The following is an 18,132-nucleotide window of genomic DNA, read 5'->3' as shown; positions in this document are numbered from 1 at the left end:
TGCTGTGCTCCACTTCTTTCTGCTGCAGGCCTTAGAGTTGAACCCTCTGTGGCAAGATGTTCTGTTCCTGAATCAGCTGGGTGGGTCTTGTCTCTAGCCTCTTGCAGGGAGTTCTGCTGAAGGGTTCCGTGGTGGGCCTGCACTCTGGGTCGAATGAGGATCCGCGGGCCCCAGATCGTCTCACTCACTCGCCAGACCTGCGTTCCTGGTCTATTCAGGATTCCATGGGCCCCAGGTCTCTCACTCACTCTTCTGATACCTTTAGACATGACTATCTCTGGAGCAGAAGAGGTTATGGAATTACAACTGTCTCCATTGGGAAGATGACGTCCGCACAACCTGCTACCCGCTGCTCTGATGTTCCAACATTTAGGTCCTGTGCGAAGTCACATGTGCCTCCCTAGGCCCCTGAGCCCCTGCAGATGATTTTCCAAGACACTAATCTCAAAGAGACAGTAAGGTCCAATCCCTTGTATGTGGTTTTAAATGAACTGTAAGGCAAATGGTCACCAAATCAGGGTAGTAATGTTTGTGTTAAGGTTTTAGAGACAGACAACTCCGGGGGCCCTTGCCTCCTAAAACAGCAAGCCTGGACAAGGCTTTTAGATTGCCCCTGTCACAGCACTAAATGTACATGCTAGAAAGTCCAGTGATTTCTCAGTGCCATTTTCAGTGCAAATCCCAGATCCATGGTATGTTCAGATTGCTCTTCTGCATGGTACCAATTCCGGTGCTAGGTGTGTTCAGCGGGTCTCCCCTCTCTTCCCTACCTACAGCCCTCCCTACACTGCAGCACGGCTGGTACTGAGGAGCTCTGTCCCGCCTGTTCCGCTATTCAGACACTCTAGGTTCTCCCAGCCTCACAACTGTGCTGCACGTGAGCAGCTGCTCTCCAGTTGTTGGATTTTGTCTCATGGAGCAGGGGATGTGTGCTGGCTATGTCTACGTGTCCTCTCAAATCCTGAACTGCTCAGAATTTACTTAATTTTAATTCTAGGTTTCGTATTAATGAAGGCTGTGAGCCAAAACAAAAAGTCACTTAACCTTTCAATCTTTGGACTAAATGTGAAATGGTTTCAAACATCTTTAGTTCCATAATTATTCAATTAAAATCTCAGAAGAAAGCACAACACATAAGATGACTGTAGTGGGCACATCAACTGCACATGTGTGCACGGGAGCTGTCCACATCTCTCGAGCCCACCACGTAACCCAAAGGTAAACAGCAGTGCAGAGTTCAGACCAGGAATGTCAAGGAAGTTGCCAACACTCTAAAACTGTGATAATTTTCCCTAAATTAGACAGAATAAAAATATTCCCCAGAGAGCAACCAAATTAAAATGAAAAATTATATAAACTTCGAATTTGTGGTATGATACTGAAATGAACAGTGATAATGTCATGACAAATGATGCCAGAGGGTGGCAAGTTTCAAATTATTTAATGATTGAATATAATTTTGTTTAGGCCATTGATTTCAGAAGCAGAAGAGACCTAGTACAGGTGAAAGGTTTCTAACTGACAAGAAAGAAGTTTGAGCTTGTAGCAGGTAAATCAATACCTTCTAGTAGATTAAAAGATGTATGGTTAGCAAAAGCATTCTGGTATTTGTTGTAAGATTATAACCCACTAGGGCTGGCAGGCTAGATCAGTTGTCTAGCGTGCCTGTTTGGGCAAACTCACTCAGGTGCAGGAGATGGTAGTTCGATCCCCAGCACCATATACCTTGCTAGACCAACCCTTAAGGCAGCCTGAGCCAGCCAAAAAAACAAAACAAAACCAAAAAAACTTAAATGTTCAAGGGCTGGCCTGATAGCTCAGTGTACTAAAGCACCTGCTCAGGCAGAGCTCAGTGGCTAGGGCTCGATCCCTGGCATGCTGTGCCGGCCCTGCCCACTGTGCATGCTCAGATGGCAATTGAGACTGGGCATGGTGGCATGCGCCTGTAATCGCAGCACTTGGGAGGCTGAAAACAGGAGGATCACTACAAGTCTGATCTATGTAGTGAGACCCTGTAGACCCCATAGATCCTGTCCTGATTCAGAAAAAAAAAAAAAAAAAAAAAAAAAGAACATAACCCACTGTTCAACTGGCTTGGTTAAATAGTTCATAAAATAATATTTTTAAAAAATTGTTTATTTGATACAGGGTCTCACAGCTCAGATCCATAGTGATCCTCCTGCCTCACCTCTCCATCACAGGGATTACAGGTGTGCACCACCATGCCTGTTTTTGGCGCCAGCATGGCACACCCAGCATTCGCAGCCAGCACAGCACGTGTTGCTGGGCATTGAACCAGGGTCCTTGTACTTGGCAGGCAAGTGCTTAGACTGCTGAGCTATCTCCCTAGCCCTATGAAATAGTATTTTATAAGTATGATCAGCACAAATAAAATCTTACCTGCTTGTTTGTTGGTAGTGGCACTGAAGATCAAATCCAGGGCCTTTATACTAAGTAAAATACCCTACCAGTTCTTATTTTTTATTTTGGAATTGGGTCTGGGTAAGTTACAAAGTTTCCCAGGCTGGGCTTGAACTTCTTGTGGTCTCACCTCACAAGGTGCTAGCATGACAGGCTTATCCCACCAGGTTGGCTTCAAATCAGATCTTTATTTAACACAGGCAGAAATACCACACAACACTTCCTCGCTAACTTATTTGACTCTTAACAGCGAACTTATTTGAAGGCTACATATTAAACAAAAATACAATAAGGAGATTGATCTCTTATAAGTGGAAAGGAGAGTGAGAGGTGGCGGGAAGGGAGAGGGAGGCAAGGGGAAGAAGATGGAAGAAAAGTAAGACGTGTTATCACCAACTCCCCATGAGACATGTAATCACTAAATACTGAGAACATACTGATATTTTTTTTTTTAAAGAAAGCATTTACTTTTAGAAACTCACTATTTTCTCTGAATCCTAGACTTTATACTGGCTTTCAGTGCACCATTAGACAAAGTAGGTAGCTGAATACTGAAACAAGAGTAATAATTCTTTAAGAAAAGCTTGCTGAATTACATACAGATCACTGCTACATACCAGTGGGGCAAACCTATAGCCTGCATGCCCCAGCAGGCTGTCGGCATCACTGTAAGTTCTAATAGGTTTGCCGTCACTGCTCTATTCTAACACACAAGTGTATGTCACAGTGTGCAGCGCTCCGCCTCTCCTAGACTAATATTGCCGTGTTGGGCTTAAGTTCCCATCTAGTCTTTTTTTTTTCAAAGTTTTATTGATAAATAGATAGCAATGAGACAGTTTCAAATCAAATCGGAAGTACAGTTTCAACAAATAATACACTGCATATATTCTTCTTAGTGGTTAATTGCTGTACAAGATGCGGACTCGTGATCCTATTTACAAACACCATTAGAACAAATCATTCTATTCATTAAGAGAATGCAACTATATATCTATCCCAACCTCTTTGAATACACAGATACAAAATGGACATTCATCGGTATACCCCATTTTTTCTAAGTTCCGTTATTGAATATTATAGGTGTGTAAACTCAGCAAAATATTCTAAAAGAGTCCAGTAGCCTATAATAGCATTGGGTCTTCTGTTTAACTGGCAATGTCAGAAATTATTGACCTGAGTCCCCCACAGCTCAACTTAACAGCATGGCTTTATTTCTTATATTTCGACTTCATACTTTTCTACTGGATGGGTAAGACCAAGGTAAAGCAGGACCTATGCAACAAGAGTTGTAGCTTTTTGGTCTGAGAAGGTCAGTGAAATGCCCTCAGGATTTGTCCTGAGATCCTGTACCTCAGATTGTAGAACCTTTATCAGTGCAGCCATGTGGATGAGTCACGGCCATTGCTTGGCCAATGTGCTCTCTGTGAAAGCCTGAGAGAGTGTCTTCTCCCCATGTGACTCTCCTTAGGCCCACTCTACGTCATCGATCACTTTCCTCTTTGGCCCCATAATCTTCTTGATCAGAAAATTTGGGGCACTACCGAGGTACATGACGTTACAGTACAAGTTCTCATATGTCCTGAGTCTTAACTGACCTTAGAAGGCTAGGGCCAAAATGTTGGCTTTCCTTGTATCCCTCCTTTTTCTCTAATTTTGGTCTGCAACATCTAGTCTTTTTTACTAAAAGCAAAAGGACAATTTCTACTCAAAGCAAGCAGCTACATGATGTAAAACTAATTTGGATGAATTTAGATTGAACAGGCACTGGATAGCATTTCTATCGTGTGGCCTGTTATAGACACTTAGGCTTGTCACATCTTTTCAAAAGTAAAGATCCCGCAATAATAAGCACCAAGGTATTCACTTTCCAAATCATCATCATCTCTCACTAAGTACATAACTACCTTTTTATCACTTGTGCCATGATCAATATTTTACTACTACATAATTTTGTCACATCCCTGGAAAACAAAGAAACATTTACAGTGAAAACTTTAATCCAACTTCTAAAAACATTAACAAATGTATGACTCACTTTCCAAGCATGATAAGTACCCGAGGGATCTGTCTGATATAATCTTGGGATACCACCATCATCAAAACCTACAATTAAGGCAGAAATGCCAAAAGGTCTTCGTCCATTGCTCTGGGTATATTTCTGAAAAGTAAAATTTAGCTTTAGGATAACATTACTGCTTATCAAATACACATTGTAATAGTAAAGCACTGGGTATCAAAAAGGATCTACTTGGGGCCAGGGAGATAGCTCAGTAGAAGAAGTGCTTCCCTGGCAAGCACAGGGGCCTGAGTTCAATCCCTGGCTCTGAAAAAAAAAAAAATCTACTTTCCTGATTCTTCTTTTACATGCTATTACAATCCTTCCTACACTAACCACAACTCACATTGAAATTTTTAGAAAATTCTTATATACAATATGTAAAATGACAAATTTGTTTGCATGTAGTTTTAAAATATTTTTCTGTTGTTTTGTGTCTATTTGGTAATATAATTAGACTGTAATTTCTTTAACACAGTAGTGTTATGTGCCTTGATGTCCCCTCAAAGCCTCATGCAGTCATGGGGTATGCTTTTAAAACTTGTGACTAATTCATGGTCCAATGCAGGAATCACGGGTGTGAGTGCTACACCTGCCCTGGGGTGTAAGGCAGGGAAAAAGGCTTGCTCTCTGATGCTCATTTTTTGCTTTTTTTTTTTTTTTGCACAGGGAATTAAACTCAGGACTTTGCGCTTGCCACTGAGCTATCTCCCCAGCCCCTCCCTTTTTGCTCTTGCTGCTTTTGCTGTCTTCCACTGCCACGAACTGTTGACCGTGCCATGTGGCACCTTGCCTTGGAGCCAGCTGATTATGGAACAAACCCTCCACAAACTGTGAGCTAATCAAACCTTTCCTTCCTTAATATTGGGTGCTGGGTATTTTATCCCAGTGAGAGAGAAAAGTAACTAAGACAAGTAAATAACTCTATACCATACCCTTTTGCTTCTCAACAAAACTGATTTCAGTTAATGTGCTTTGGAAGCATAGGCTTGGTTTGCTTTGAGGAATACTTTAATTGTTACTATTATTGTTAAGTGTTCTTAGTTGATATTTTATTATCAAATAGATTCTGCTAACTATCAACTAAATTGCTGCTACTTAAAAATCTAAGTGAGACACTTCTTTCAGTCCTCCAAAAAAGGATGATTTGGTTCTCTTAAAGAAAAAGCATACTTTTTTCCTCATAGATAATGGGCCAGTGGAAGCCAATGGTAGCTATTACTTTAGTGTCAGAGAACTTCCTGGCTTGTACTCCAAGGCATGAATTCACACTGAGACTAGAGCTCCCTGAGGTCATGTAATGAGGAAGCACTGACACAAAGCAACAGACTCATATGTAGGCAACTTCAGGTAACTGTGCATAACTCGATGGCTACACACAACGGTGTATGTAACTCTGGCTTGATGCACCTTACTTCCTGGTCTTGTTGATGTATATATCTATTTCATTTTTCAATTTTATCATATAAATTTTTATGAGCCATTTCCAAACTCGAATGTAAACACTTGAGCAATGTATATAAATAGTCTCTTTCAGGTATTAGCTAAAATGACTTGGTGAAAGATATTTTTACTTTACTTGCTCAGTCTTTTTTCAAAAATCTTTTATTTATTTATTTGGTACAGGGTCTCACTACACAGCTCAGACTCATAGTGATCCTCCTGTCTCAGCCTCCCCAGTGCTGGGATTACAGGTTTGCACCATCATGCCCAGTTTTGGGACTGGCACAGCATGTGGTCCGAGAGATTGAACCCAGGTCCTTGTGCTTGCCAGGCAGGCACTTAGACTACTGATATATCTTCCCAGCCCTCAATATACTTCTCTTAAATAAAAAAGTACACACACACATGCAAAAGGGCCAGCAAGATAGCTCAGCAGACTAAAGCACCTGCTTAGGCAGAGCACAGCAGCTGGGTTTGATCCCTGGCATGCCGGGCCAGCCCCACCCCTGGGGCATGCTGAGACTGGGCGTGGTAGCATGTGCCTGTAATCCCAACGCTTGGGAAGCTAAAAACAGGAAAATCACTGTAAGTCTGATCTACGTAGTGAGACCCTGTAGACCCTGTACTAAATATACAAAGAAAAACAGTAATATGTGCATAGGGTTGAAATGATTTAAAAGAACAAAAGATGCATATAAGATATCAATGTTCTGTCTTGGAGTATAAGGCCTCCTCAGGATAATCTCACTGTTGCAGCTTCACAACTGTGTTTCCAAAACTATTATATGCATAGCTTTAATATTTCTAGAATAGGGGGCCTGGCCCTAGCTCAGTTCTTTAAGTGGCTGCTTCCACAAAGCTGTCAGCACCATAAGAATTTTGTATATACACTATTGTCCCCCCCCCCTTTTTTTTTTGGTGGATGCCTTTTTAACAACTGGGAAAATCAGCTAAAAAAAAAAAACAACAACAACCAGAAAAGTAGGATAACATAAAAATACTTTACTTTCTTTCAACATGAATTAAATTTAAAATAGAAACAAATTTGTTAAGTCAGGACTGGCCAAATAGCTCAGTGGATTAAAGTGCCTGCAAGCAGGCACAGGGGCTGGGGGTTCAATTCCTGGCCCTGCCATGCGGCCACACCCCCGGGGCACACTGAGACAGTGATTAAGACTCGGCATGGTGGCATGTGCCTGTAATCCCAGCTTTTTGGAGGCTGTAAACAGGAGGATCATTATGAGTCCAATCGAGTAGTGAGACCCTGAACACCCTGTAGACCCTTTCCTAAAATACAGAAAAAAAAATGTTAAGTCAAACTGTAGTGTCTAGAACATGAAAAGTTTATGAAAAATCTTTCCACAAATCTATGCCAGAAAGTATTTTACATGCTTGAAATGGAGTAAATTATTTCATCCATAGTGCAATCCAACCAAGTAGCTATAGACATTATTATAATGTTCATTTCATATGTAAGAAAATGGAAGCAAAAGTAGGCTAAGGCGTTTTTCTGAAGCACCAACTGAGAAGCAGCAAAGTCAGGACTCAGAGAGCCAACTGCTGGCTGTCACTGGCGGACTCTTAAAAGCTTGTTGCCTGTGAAAAGATATTTCACTTTAGGAGAAAGAAATATCAAACTAACATGCGGAAAAACTCAAACTCATTAATTATAAAACTCATTAATTAATTAAAACTACTATAGCACTATATAATACTTACTTGGCAAAATAAAAATGGAAAACTCAGTGTTGATGGTTCATCAGGGATAGCTAGTTGCATAGCAAAATTTATTCAATCTTTCTAGGAAGCAAGTTATCTACATGTAACTAGAGCCATAGAATCAATTACAATCTCTAATCTTGTAATCCCTTATTAAAAATTAATTTGAGAATACCATTCAAAAAGGAAAAGTGAAAGCCATGACCAAGATAATGTTATTAGGAAAGCAGAGAGAATAAAAATGAATATTAAACAAACTAGAGACACTGTACAACTTCAGATAGTAACTCTGAACAGTCTAATGCAGTAAAAGAATAAGGATGATGCTGCCATATATAAAGTACATACAAAATGAGCTTAACATAATACCTCTGTAAATGTCCATTATATTTAAATATTCAGCCATGTATCCATGCATGGATTCAGAAGAAATCATATATAAACCTGATCAACTGTGTTTAAATTTATAGATAAAATAATGTTAATTTCTTTTGAAAATTTTAAAGAATTATTGTATTTCTAGAAGAATAGAAATTTCTGTAAAAGATTTGTTATTTTTACATTATATATAACCTGAAACTTCTAATAAATCAACCCATTCTACTTGAATGAGTGTAATTATGATGCAACTGTGAGAAAGAATAAGAAATTCCTTAGTTTTCTTTTGGTTTTGCCCCCGCCCAACAGCCAACAGAAAATTCTAGAAAGTACCTGTCAGTAGGTTCTTTTTCTGTTGTTAAATTAGTACATATTTGTCCTGCATACTGATCACATTCATCATACGGAGTGTGTATCTGTACATAATATGTCTTAATTATTTCCCCTCCCCACTCTTCAACCCCTTTCCCCTCTCCACTTACAAAAGCTCCTCACCCATTTTTCTCTTCTTTTTCTTTCCCCATCCTTCCCTCTCTTCCCCATCCCCCTTCCTTGTTCACCTTCCCATGTGAACATTTCTTCCTACTTCCCAGTATCTATTGCCCATTTTTGTCCTTACTTATGCTTTTGGTATCTCACAAAAGATGGACACTACAATATTTCAACATATTTGCTTATTTCCCTTAAAAGCACAGTCTGAAGGTGCATCCATTTAGCTAAAAACATCTCCGGTTCACCCCTCTTTCATGGCACAGTAGCCCTACTCCATTAGAGGCTCCATTTACCTAGCTATTCCCTTTCTTGGTATCCTCCCAAGAGTTAACAGCATCATAACACAGCAATATATGCATGCCCGTGTTTCTGCAAGCACAATTTGTAATAGGTAAATCTTGGAAATAGGCTAGATATACATCAATAGATGCATAAATAAAGAATTCAGTGGTTCTTACAGACTGAACACTGAAAGTGATTGTATGATTTCTACAATAGAATGTATAATGATAGTAAAGGTAAAACCTTAAAAAAAATTTGCTAGGCTATCGCTTACCTGCTTTAAGGTTGCTATGAAGCGAGTTATATATTCTACGGTGACCGAGTCCTCCACTGTGAGCTTATGGCTCTGGCACTCCACCCGGGCTCTGTTTATCACTACTCTAGCATCAGCAGTCAGGCCTGGGAAACAGTCAAACCTTTATGAAAATATATTTTCCACAATACATTTTTCCTTGTTAAAAGGGTTTCAGCCATCATCAAATCTTTCTTATAACACCTCCACATGCAACACATTCTCCTTATGAAGGAATTGTGTTTTTCTCCTAAATCTGGATTTATTTCCTCTGAAGACTTACTTTATAATATATTTTTTCAAGAAAATGATTTTAAAGACTAACAGATTAAGCACCAGTAGTGAACTGGCTTTCTTTTTATGAAATAAGTGTTACTTCATTGTCAGACTTGCATCCACTGAATTTAAGCTTCATTTAATAAAACCATTACATCTCAGGAGTTTTTAGTCTGAGACCCATCATGGAAAAGCAAGAATGTTAAAATAGAAGAGGAAGACATTGGATTTTCTTTTTTTTAATAAGTTTTTTTTTAACATTTATTTATTGTGTGTGTGTGTGTGTGTGTCCAGCTCAACCCACCAGGGGGCGCGGCTGGCTGGCATGTGGTGCTGGGGGATCGAACCGCGGTCCCTGTGCTTTGCCGAGCTTGTTCCAAGTAGGTGCTTTAGACCACTGAGCCATCTCTCCAGCCCCAGACATTGGATCTTGCTGAACATCTTGTGCATCATTCTCCACACTTCCATAAGGAGACAGAAGGTGTCCTAGCAAAAGAGTAATAAACTGACCATATCCTTTGACAGAAGCAGCGGCTGGACACATCTGTATTGAGGACCTTGGCACATGACTTTTCTCTGGCCATTTGCTTCCTTCCCTGTTCTCTTAAGACTAACTAGATAGACAAGACATCCATTCATTAAATTTTGGAAACATAGTTATCTCTTACATCAGATTTTACTCTCTCAAAATCAATTCCATTCATCATTTCAATTCTATTTCTACAAACCTGGAGGACACTTTAGTCCCTGAAGGGAGTATTAGTCAAATATTAAAAAATTGTCTGAATATGCCACTATTTTTTGATCAGTATAACAGTCCTGGGGGGTTCTAATTCCAATCAGATACTCAACTGGAAGAGAAATTATTTTTTTTTCTCTTTGCAAATGTTATAGAAGAGAAAGAAATGGCAAGATACTGACTTAAGTCTACCTGATGGATTAAAATTTCAATTATAAATATGACATGATAGGGTCAGGGATATAGCTCAGTGGCACAGCACCTGCCTGGCAAGCACAAGGTCCTGAGTTCGATCCTGGTACCAAAATAAGAGAGAAGGAAATGAAAATATGACATAATAAAATATCATAAAGTATCTCTTCTTTACAATGAAAATATAATTCAAAGTTAAAGAAACATAAGAATATATTTCTTGTGACTCTATAAAAAGTAACATATCTTTGTGAATATTATTTCAGAATAAAAGTTTAGGAGCAGGGGTGTAGCTCAGTGGTAGAGCTCTTGCTCAGCATGTCCACGACCCTAAATTCTATCACCAGCACTGCCAAAACAAATACACAGAGACAGACACACAATTTTTTTTTCGTATTTTAGGGAAGAGTGTACAGGGTATTCAGGGTCTCACCACTAGATCGGATTCATAGTGATCCTCCTGTTTACAGCCTCCCAAGTGCGGGGATTACAGGAGTGCGCCACCATGCCCAGTCTCAATTGCCTTTGCCCAGGGGGTGGGGCCAGCAGGGCAGGTCCGGGGATCAAATCCCCAGGCCCTGCACCTGCTTGCAGGCACGTTAATCTGCTGAGCTACTTGGCCAGCCCTACAAATTTTTTTTTTAAGAAAATAACTGCATAGGGTTATAAGTACAGTAAGCTAATACACATCTTTTAATGTGTATGGCTTATTTCCAAAGTTCATCAGAAATCTGTTTATAGAGCGCTGTGGCTTACTTTGGAAAATAGGCTGCTTTCACTAAGAGTGGAGTATAACTATATATGTTACAGAAGCAAAACTGAGGGGGTCGGGCTAGCCATGAAGCACCATCATTTTCATCCATAGGTACCTGCAAAAGCCATGCAAACGTGGTCATCAAGAGCACAAATCTTCCTCACAGTTCTTTCATCTTGAAGCTTAGCGACAGACTTTTTTTCTACCCCAAGCACAACTATATTGGTACCTCGAATTCCAACCTGTGAAATAATTAAAAGAATAATGATCTGAAACCTAAAACAGACTCATTGTCTAATACATGAGCTAAAGGAAAAGGCTTTCTTTAGACATCCATTCAATGAAAATGTGAAGAGCAGAATTCTAGAAAAATAGCTACTCAGGTACTGGCTCATTGGAAGCCCATTCCCCAGAGTCTAAGCAAAGGACAGAAATGCAAAAGGCAAGGAAAATACCAACAGTGGTGAAACAACAGGAGTGTCTTAATTGCAAGAGTCACCTGAAAGAGTGCGATGCAAATAACTTATTAAGTATTTTCTTTGAACTGGATGCCATGAAGCATGTTCAAAATGTATTAATACTTCACTCAATTTTTTATCAACCCTATGAAATGGGTATATTATAATGCCTATTCACTAGTAAATAAACTGAAGCTTAGAGAACTTAGTTTTCTCCAGTGACACATCTATTTCCACATACACGATAATGACAACTGGTTAATATACAATATTTATTGAGAAAACTACATGGTGTAATTCAGAGTAGAGCCTTTGGAGATGGAAAAATGTATACACAAATATGAGCTCTATAACTTTTCTCGCTGAGTATATTCACAAGCTATGAAAGCTTTCAAATTATAGGCTCTACATATGGGAAAAAGGGATTAAACGCTGTCCCTAATACTAAATAATATATATAATAATTTATAAAATAACACTTCTTTCCTAGCACCTCCTCCATAGTCTGTGTGGCAGAAGTACAAAACAGGAATTATGCCATTTGGATCCTAGAAAACCTTACTATACAGATAGGATAAGAGGAATATTAAAGAGAATATGGAGGGCCAGCCAAATAGCTCAGCAGATTAATGGGTCTGCCAAGTAGGCACAGAGGCCAGGGGTTCGATCCCCGGGCCTACCGTGTTGGCCCCACTCCCAGGGCACTCTGAGATGGCAATTGAGACTGGGTGTGGTGGTGTGCGCCTGTAATCCCAGCTCTTGGGAGGCTGTAAACAGGCAAATCACTAGGGTCTGATCTAGTAGTGAGACCCTGAACACACTATAGACCCTTCCCTAAAATCCGAGAGAGAGAGAGAGAGAGAGAGAGAGAGAGAGAGAGAGAGAGAGAGAGAGAATATGGTACCAAATAATGAATATTACCAAATACTCTATTAGGGAATTTTAAATCATAAGAAAAAGACCCATAGACTGGAGTAGATTAGAAACATTTCACAAAGGAAAGAAAGAAACGTGACTTAAACGTAAAGGGATGGAGATGTAGCTCAGTGACATAGTTTGTGCCTGGCTTTGAAAAAAAAATCTGTCTGTCTGTCTGTCTGTCTACCTACCTACCTACCTACCTACCTACCTACCTACCTACCTGGATAAGTAAGGTGTCAAGCAGGAGAAAGAGAGCCATTTTTCCCTCTTCCCCTTACATGGCTAGAATCATGTATTAGTGAAACCAGTTAACCACCTTAATTGAAGAGTGTACACGAAAGACTTGGACGGCTAGCCTGTGGTGCTAAGATCTGGTAAGGCAGGGAATCTACAGCCGAGAAGATTTTGAGGTTAAAGAGGAACAAAGAGTAATGATACTAAATTTTATCTTTTTCATGAGAACATTGTTATTCTTTTCCCTAAGAAATGCATTACCTTTCTAAAATATTATTCAAACACATGCATTTATAGAAAAAGAACCCAAACCAAAAGCAAAACATCCTTCTGGCCCTATTTTATGTTGTCAGATAATTGCTAAAAAAAAAAAGTACAACCCAAGCCCAATAATTATGGCTCATGTAACATTTCCAATCACTAGGTAACAGCACATCAACATACGGGTCAAAATTGGTCAAGCCTGGCCTATTTGCACCTCATCACATCAACTCCTCACGGATGTATTATCTTACCAACTCTTGTAATTTACAAGCGCCAGTATAAACTTTACCCTATGTAAAAGGTCAGAGCACCCTCACAGAAACACAATGAGTAACTCCATAAAAGATGCAAATTAATTTCAGATTCTTGAGACCAAAGTCTCCTCTTTCCAATGTATCTTTAAAAATGCCCACTGTAGGTATTTTTATACTCTTACCCTTTTACAGCTCATTACAAAGGAACTATCAATCAGTTGTATAACACTCTTAAAACATTTTAAATGAGACAATGTGGTTTCTTATTATACCCCTGCCTTCTCCCATTACCCCCTTTATTTTAGGCTCTAAAACTTGGGCATTATTTTCTAACCATATGCTGCATGCCAAGCTGGGGATTATATAGCTTTTTGTTTTTATCAAAATGGTACCCCTTTGGTTTACACTACCTCAGGCTTTTCTTCAATTTACAATTCAAAAATATTACTTACAAAACAGAAGCAAAACTAGTGGGCCCAATTAAATAGAAAAATACTTTTAAAATGATACTTCCCAGTGTTTTATTTCTGCCACTTTTCATTTGATAGATTTATAATGCAAGGAGAGGATTTCCTGCCATTATGAAGTTGGTATAAGAAGTCAGAAAAAATACAGATGTTTGTGGACCTAGAAATGGCCTGCGTATTTCACAGCTATTGTCTCTATTTCCAGGATACACAACAAGCACGCTTATGAAATTTAGTATTTTTTTTTTTAAATCAGATTGTTTTGCGTTCATAAGCTGGGTCTTGCAAAACTTGGGGTAATAGATCTTTGGTCACTAGGGCACCTTTGTCCTTTTTAATTTTCATAAATCACAGATTATTGGATGTAGTTAAAATTTGGCAGTAGTATTACAACTACCTTGAGTATTTAAAAGTTTTTCAGTTATGTGCATATGTAAGCCTAAAAGTTGAGAATCATTTCTTATAAAACTTTCAGTATTGCTTCAAAACCAAATCAAACCAAACAAAAAGTAGCAGCAGAGTAGAAATTCTTGGGTTCTGGGCTTCTAAGAGGCCAACAGACATTGGGGTGGGAATTGTAGACATTTTTTAACAGGTGTGTTTGGAGTAACTTTTTTAATCGTTTCCTGAATAACAAGCATCAAATCATTACATTGACCACTTTATAATTCAAGGCAGGTCTCGCTGATTTTAATTTTTATCAAAATTATTAGTTAAAAAATGGTTTCCAAGGGACTGGAGAGATAGCTCAGAAGAATAAGCGATTGTCTGGCAAGTGTAAGGTCCTGAGTTCAATCTCCAGTACTGAAAAAATAAATAAATAAATAAAAATTTAAAAAATGGTTTCCAGCAAAGGATATAGCTCAGCGACATACGCACCTGCCTAGCAAGCGCAAGATCCTGAGTTCAATAAGTGGTACCGCCAAGAGAAAAATAAAAATAAAATAGTTTCCAACATGAAAGAACTGTGTCACCTTTTCCACAGTTATGTGACTTCCTAAGGAAGTGGGCCATGAACACTCAAGTGGGTTGTGCTACATAATCTTTCTTGTCGGGCACAGCATAAAATGATCTTACAGAGTCAAGGCTTCGACACACACACCACCCAATTTTGTGTCTGTGGCCATCTTTAAGCAAAGGAAGTTGCAAAACCGAAGAAAAAGAAAAAAAAGGAAAGGGCCAGTGCGATGGCTCAGAGGACTAAAGCGTCTGCTAAGCACGCTTAGGCAAGCGCAGGGCACCGGGTTCGATCCCCCGCACCACCTGCCACGCCAGCGCCGCACCCAGATCGGGCTGGGCCAACCACAGTCTGGGCGCGGTGGCGCACGCCTGTAATCCCAGCGCTGGGGCGGCTGAAAGCAGGAGGACCACCATGAATCCGAGCAGCATAGTGAGACCCTGCAACAACAAAATACACTTTAAAGACAAAACAGAACGAACAAAAAATAAAAAGCCAGAAGTCAGTATCTATCAACTTTCACCCTACAGCTTCCAGCACCCATTTATGAAGCAGTAACCCCTTCTATTAAAAAAAAAAAAAGAAATTTTGGCAGGCAGGCCGGATCCGTCTCGCCCCAAGGGGGGCTCGGGCCCCGGGCCGGGGCAGGGGCGCGGCGGACGCTGCTGCTCACCGCGGTGGACCCCTTCTTCACCGCCTCCTGAGCGTACTCCACCTGGAAGAGATGCCCGTCGGGGGAAAAGACAGTGATTGCCCGATCGTAGCGGGAAGCCATGGCCCAGGGACGCGACGACGCCAGCCGCAAACCGGACTCGCACTCCAAGCCGAGGCCGGCGGGGACGCCGGCGTGCCGTCTGGGCCTTGGACCGCTTCCCAGAATTCCTCACGCCGCGCCGTTAGCCGCCTCCCGGCAGCACTTGCGCTCGCAGGTTTAGGATTTTATCAGTTTACCTCTGAACAGGTTTCCCTGTTCATCACATCTTTCCTGTTTCCTCCATATCGTTCTGTATCCCATTACAATGTTGACTTTATTAAAATGAATGAGAGATTAGGGTGTAACAATGAAAATTTTTTTAAAAAGTGAAATATTTTTGCCTCTGGAGAAAAAAAAATGATGAGTAATATTTAAATCTCTATATTTTGTTTCCAACTTCTCTCTGTCCGCCTCCCTCTTCCCTATGGGACACGTGGTGGCGCAAACCGGTAATCCCTGTGCTGGTGAGGCTGAAACAGGAGGATTACTAGGAGTATGAGCTGTGTAGCGAGACCCTGTACCAAATAAATATATAAGTAAGTAAATGATTAAAAAATTAAAATTAAAAAATAGTCGAGGGGCTGGGGAGATGGCTCAGTAGAATAAGCACTTCCCTGGCAAGAGCAAGGGCTTGAGTTCAATCCCCGGTTCCACCAAAATAAATAAATAAAAAAAATTAAAAGTCGAGAGAGGTCCTCTGTATCCTGCACCTATGGTCCAATAGTAATATTTAGCACACTAATTGTACAATAACAAACCAGGAAACTGATATTGGTATAGTCCACATAGATACTACAGATTTCACAAGGTTTTTAGACGTGTGTGTGTGTGTGTGAGAGAGAGAGAGAGAGAGAGAGAGAGAGAGAGAGATTTATCATGGGTAGACTGGTGTTACTACCACAGAACTGTTCAGTCAAGATACAGAACTGTTTTGTGACCATAAGGTCCCTTGTAATATCTAGTTAGAAAACATAACCATTTCTCTATACCTCCACCATTCCTGACAACCACTAGCCTGTCTTTATCTCTATAATTTTGTCATTGTGCAACAATTTATCTGATTGAAATCATACAGCATGTAAAAATTTCTGATATTTATTTTTAAAATAATTATAGATTCCCAAGAAGTTAAGGAGACAGTAGCACACTCCTTTGTGCCATTAACTTAGATTTCCCTTTTGGGCGTCTCTTACATAATTACAGTACACTACAAAAACTGGAAAGTTGATGTTGGTATCGAGGATGTTTAGAGCTTCAAAAGGTGTGTAACTTACATTGTATTATAACATATTTCAAAAATATTGATCAGGACTAGCATATTCAGGCTTTACATTGAAAATACAACCTAACAACTTTTTGGTTTGGAGTCAATACATTTCATTCCCTAGAATTCAGGTTCTTTACCTATAAAATGAGAATAATTACTGTTTAAACTGACATCAAGTTTTGAATCATGTTAATACAAGATTGGAGGCTGGGGAGATAGCTCAATAGAATAAGTGCTTGCCTGGCAAGCGCAGGGTCCTGAGTTCAATCCCCAGTTGGCAAAAAAAAACAAAAACAAAAACAAAAAAAAAACCTCCAAAAAACTGTAGTCTCTATTCTTTGGTGGCAGAATGTAGTCTGCAAATTTTTGGAGGTATCCTCAAAACAGTCAAGAGTCTCATAATAACAAAACTATACTAATAATAGCAACATAATATCAATTCTTGCTGCATGAGTATTTCTGACAATGCAAAAGGAAAGGTGCATAAAGCTACTGGAGCCTTAACACGAATCAAGGCATTAGCACTAACCTTATAAAAATACATATTTTATTCTTAATCACTGAGCACTCATTGAAAAACATTTCATTTCAGAATCTCATTAAATAATCAGTAAATTCTTAATTACATTATTTTTAAATTTGAATATCCATCTTACTATTCAGAGTGAGAAAGGGGGAACTACATATAAAGCACTTTGGTTGCCTTCAGAATAACACAGTTAGCTTGAAAAAAAAGAGCAAATGTCGGGCTTGAGAGATAGCTCAGTAGTCTAAGTCCCTGCTGGGCAAGCACAAGGACCTGAGTTCAATCCTGGACCACATGCTGTGCTGCCCCGCCCCGGGGCATGCCTTGTAGGTCATCAAAACCTGGCATGGTGGTGCATGCCTGTAATCTCAGCGCTGGGGAGGCTGAAAACAGGAGGATCATTATGAGTCTGAGCTGAGTAATGAGACCCTGTACCAAATAAATAAAGATTAAAAAATAAAAAAGCAAACACCTACCTCTTTGAGGTTCCAGTGAACCAGCCCTTTATCTCATGAAACACCTTTTGTACTTGACAAACCTCTAGTTAACAGATGTAAATACTTAGGCAGACATATGAAGACAATCAAAATGAGCCTGCAAGTGCAAGAAAAAAAAAACATAACAAATTTTTATCTCTTAAAAATACTTTATTTGGCACAGGGCTTGCTAGGCACCTGGGACTCACAGTGACCCTCCTAGCTCAGCCTCCCCAGCACTGGGATTACAGGCGTGCACCACCATGCTGGGTCTCTGTGGCCCACCTGGCATGGGGCCGCATGGCTTGTGGTACCGGGGGTCGAAACCTGGTTCTTGCTCTTGCCAGGCAGGTGCTTAGATTGCCTCCCCGGCCCAAGATTTGTATCTCTTTGTAAAGAAAAAAATTCAATCAAAAATTAGTGTTTTGGGGCTGGGGAGATAGCTCAGTAAAATAAGTGCTTGCCTGGCAAGCGCAAGGTCCTGAGTTCAATCCCCAGTACCACAAAAA

General features: G+C 40.0%; 1 protein-coding gene and 1 pseudogene across 3 annotated transcripts in view; one reads left to right on the top strand and one right to left on the bottom strand.

Annotated features, from left to right (window-relative positions):
• Positions 1-18,132, bottom strand: part of Psma8 (proteasome subunit alpha 8) — a 71,503-nt gene that overhangs the window by 40,350 nt on the left and 13,021 nt on the right. The window contains exons 1-4 of one of the 3 annotated variants that reach the window (XM_023713913.1): positions 17,624-17,741; positions 11,160-11,286; positions 9,066-9,190; positions 4,457-4,579 (exon numbers count right to left, since the gene is read on the bottom strand). In XM_023713913.1, the coding sequence (XP_023569681.1) occupies positions 4,457-4,579; positions 9,066-9,190; positions 11,160-11,172 (261 nt within the window). In that variant the 5' untranslated portion in view covers positions 11,173-11,286; positions 17,624-17,741. Of the gene's footprint in view, positions 1-4,456; positions 4,580-9,065; positions 9,191-11,159; positions 11,287-15,273; positions 15,376-17,623; positions 17,742-18,132 lie in introns of those variants that run through there. The other 2 variants (XM_004623695.3, XM_023713921.1) reach the window with 2 other exon arrangements.
• Positions 15,374-18,132, top strand: part of LOC101568993 — a 6,908-nt pseudogene continuing 4,149 nt past the window's right edge.

Source organism: Octodon degus, unplaced genomic scaffold, assembly GCF_000260255.1.
Source record: "Octodon degus isolate 3935 unplaced genomic scaffold, OctDeg1.0 scaffold00003, whole genome shotgun sequence".
NCBI classification, from domain to species: Eukaryota; Metazoa; Chordata; class Mammalia; order Rodentia; family Octodontidae; genus Octodon; species Octodon degus.
Note: the sequence above shows the minus strand (reverse complement) of the source record. Positions and strands in the feature narration are given on the sequence as shown.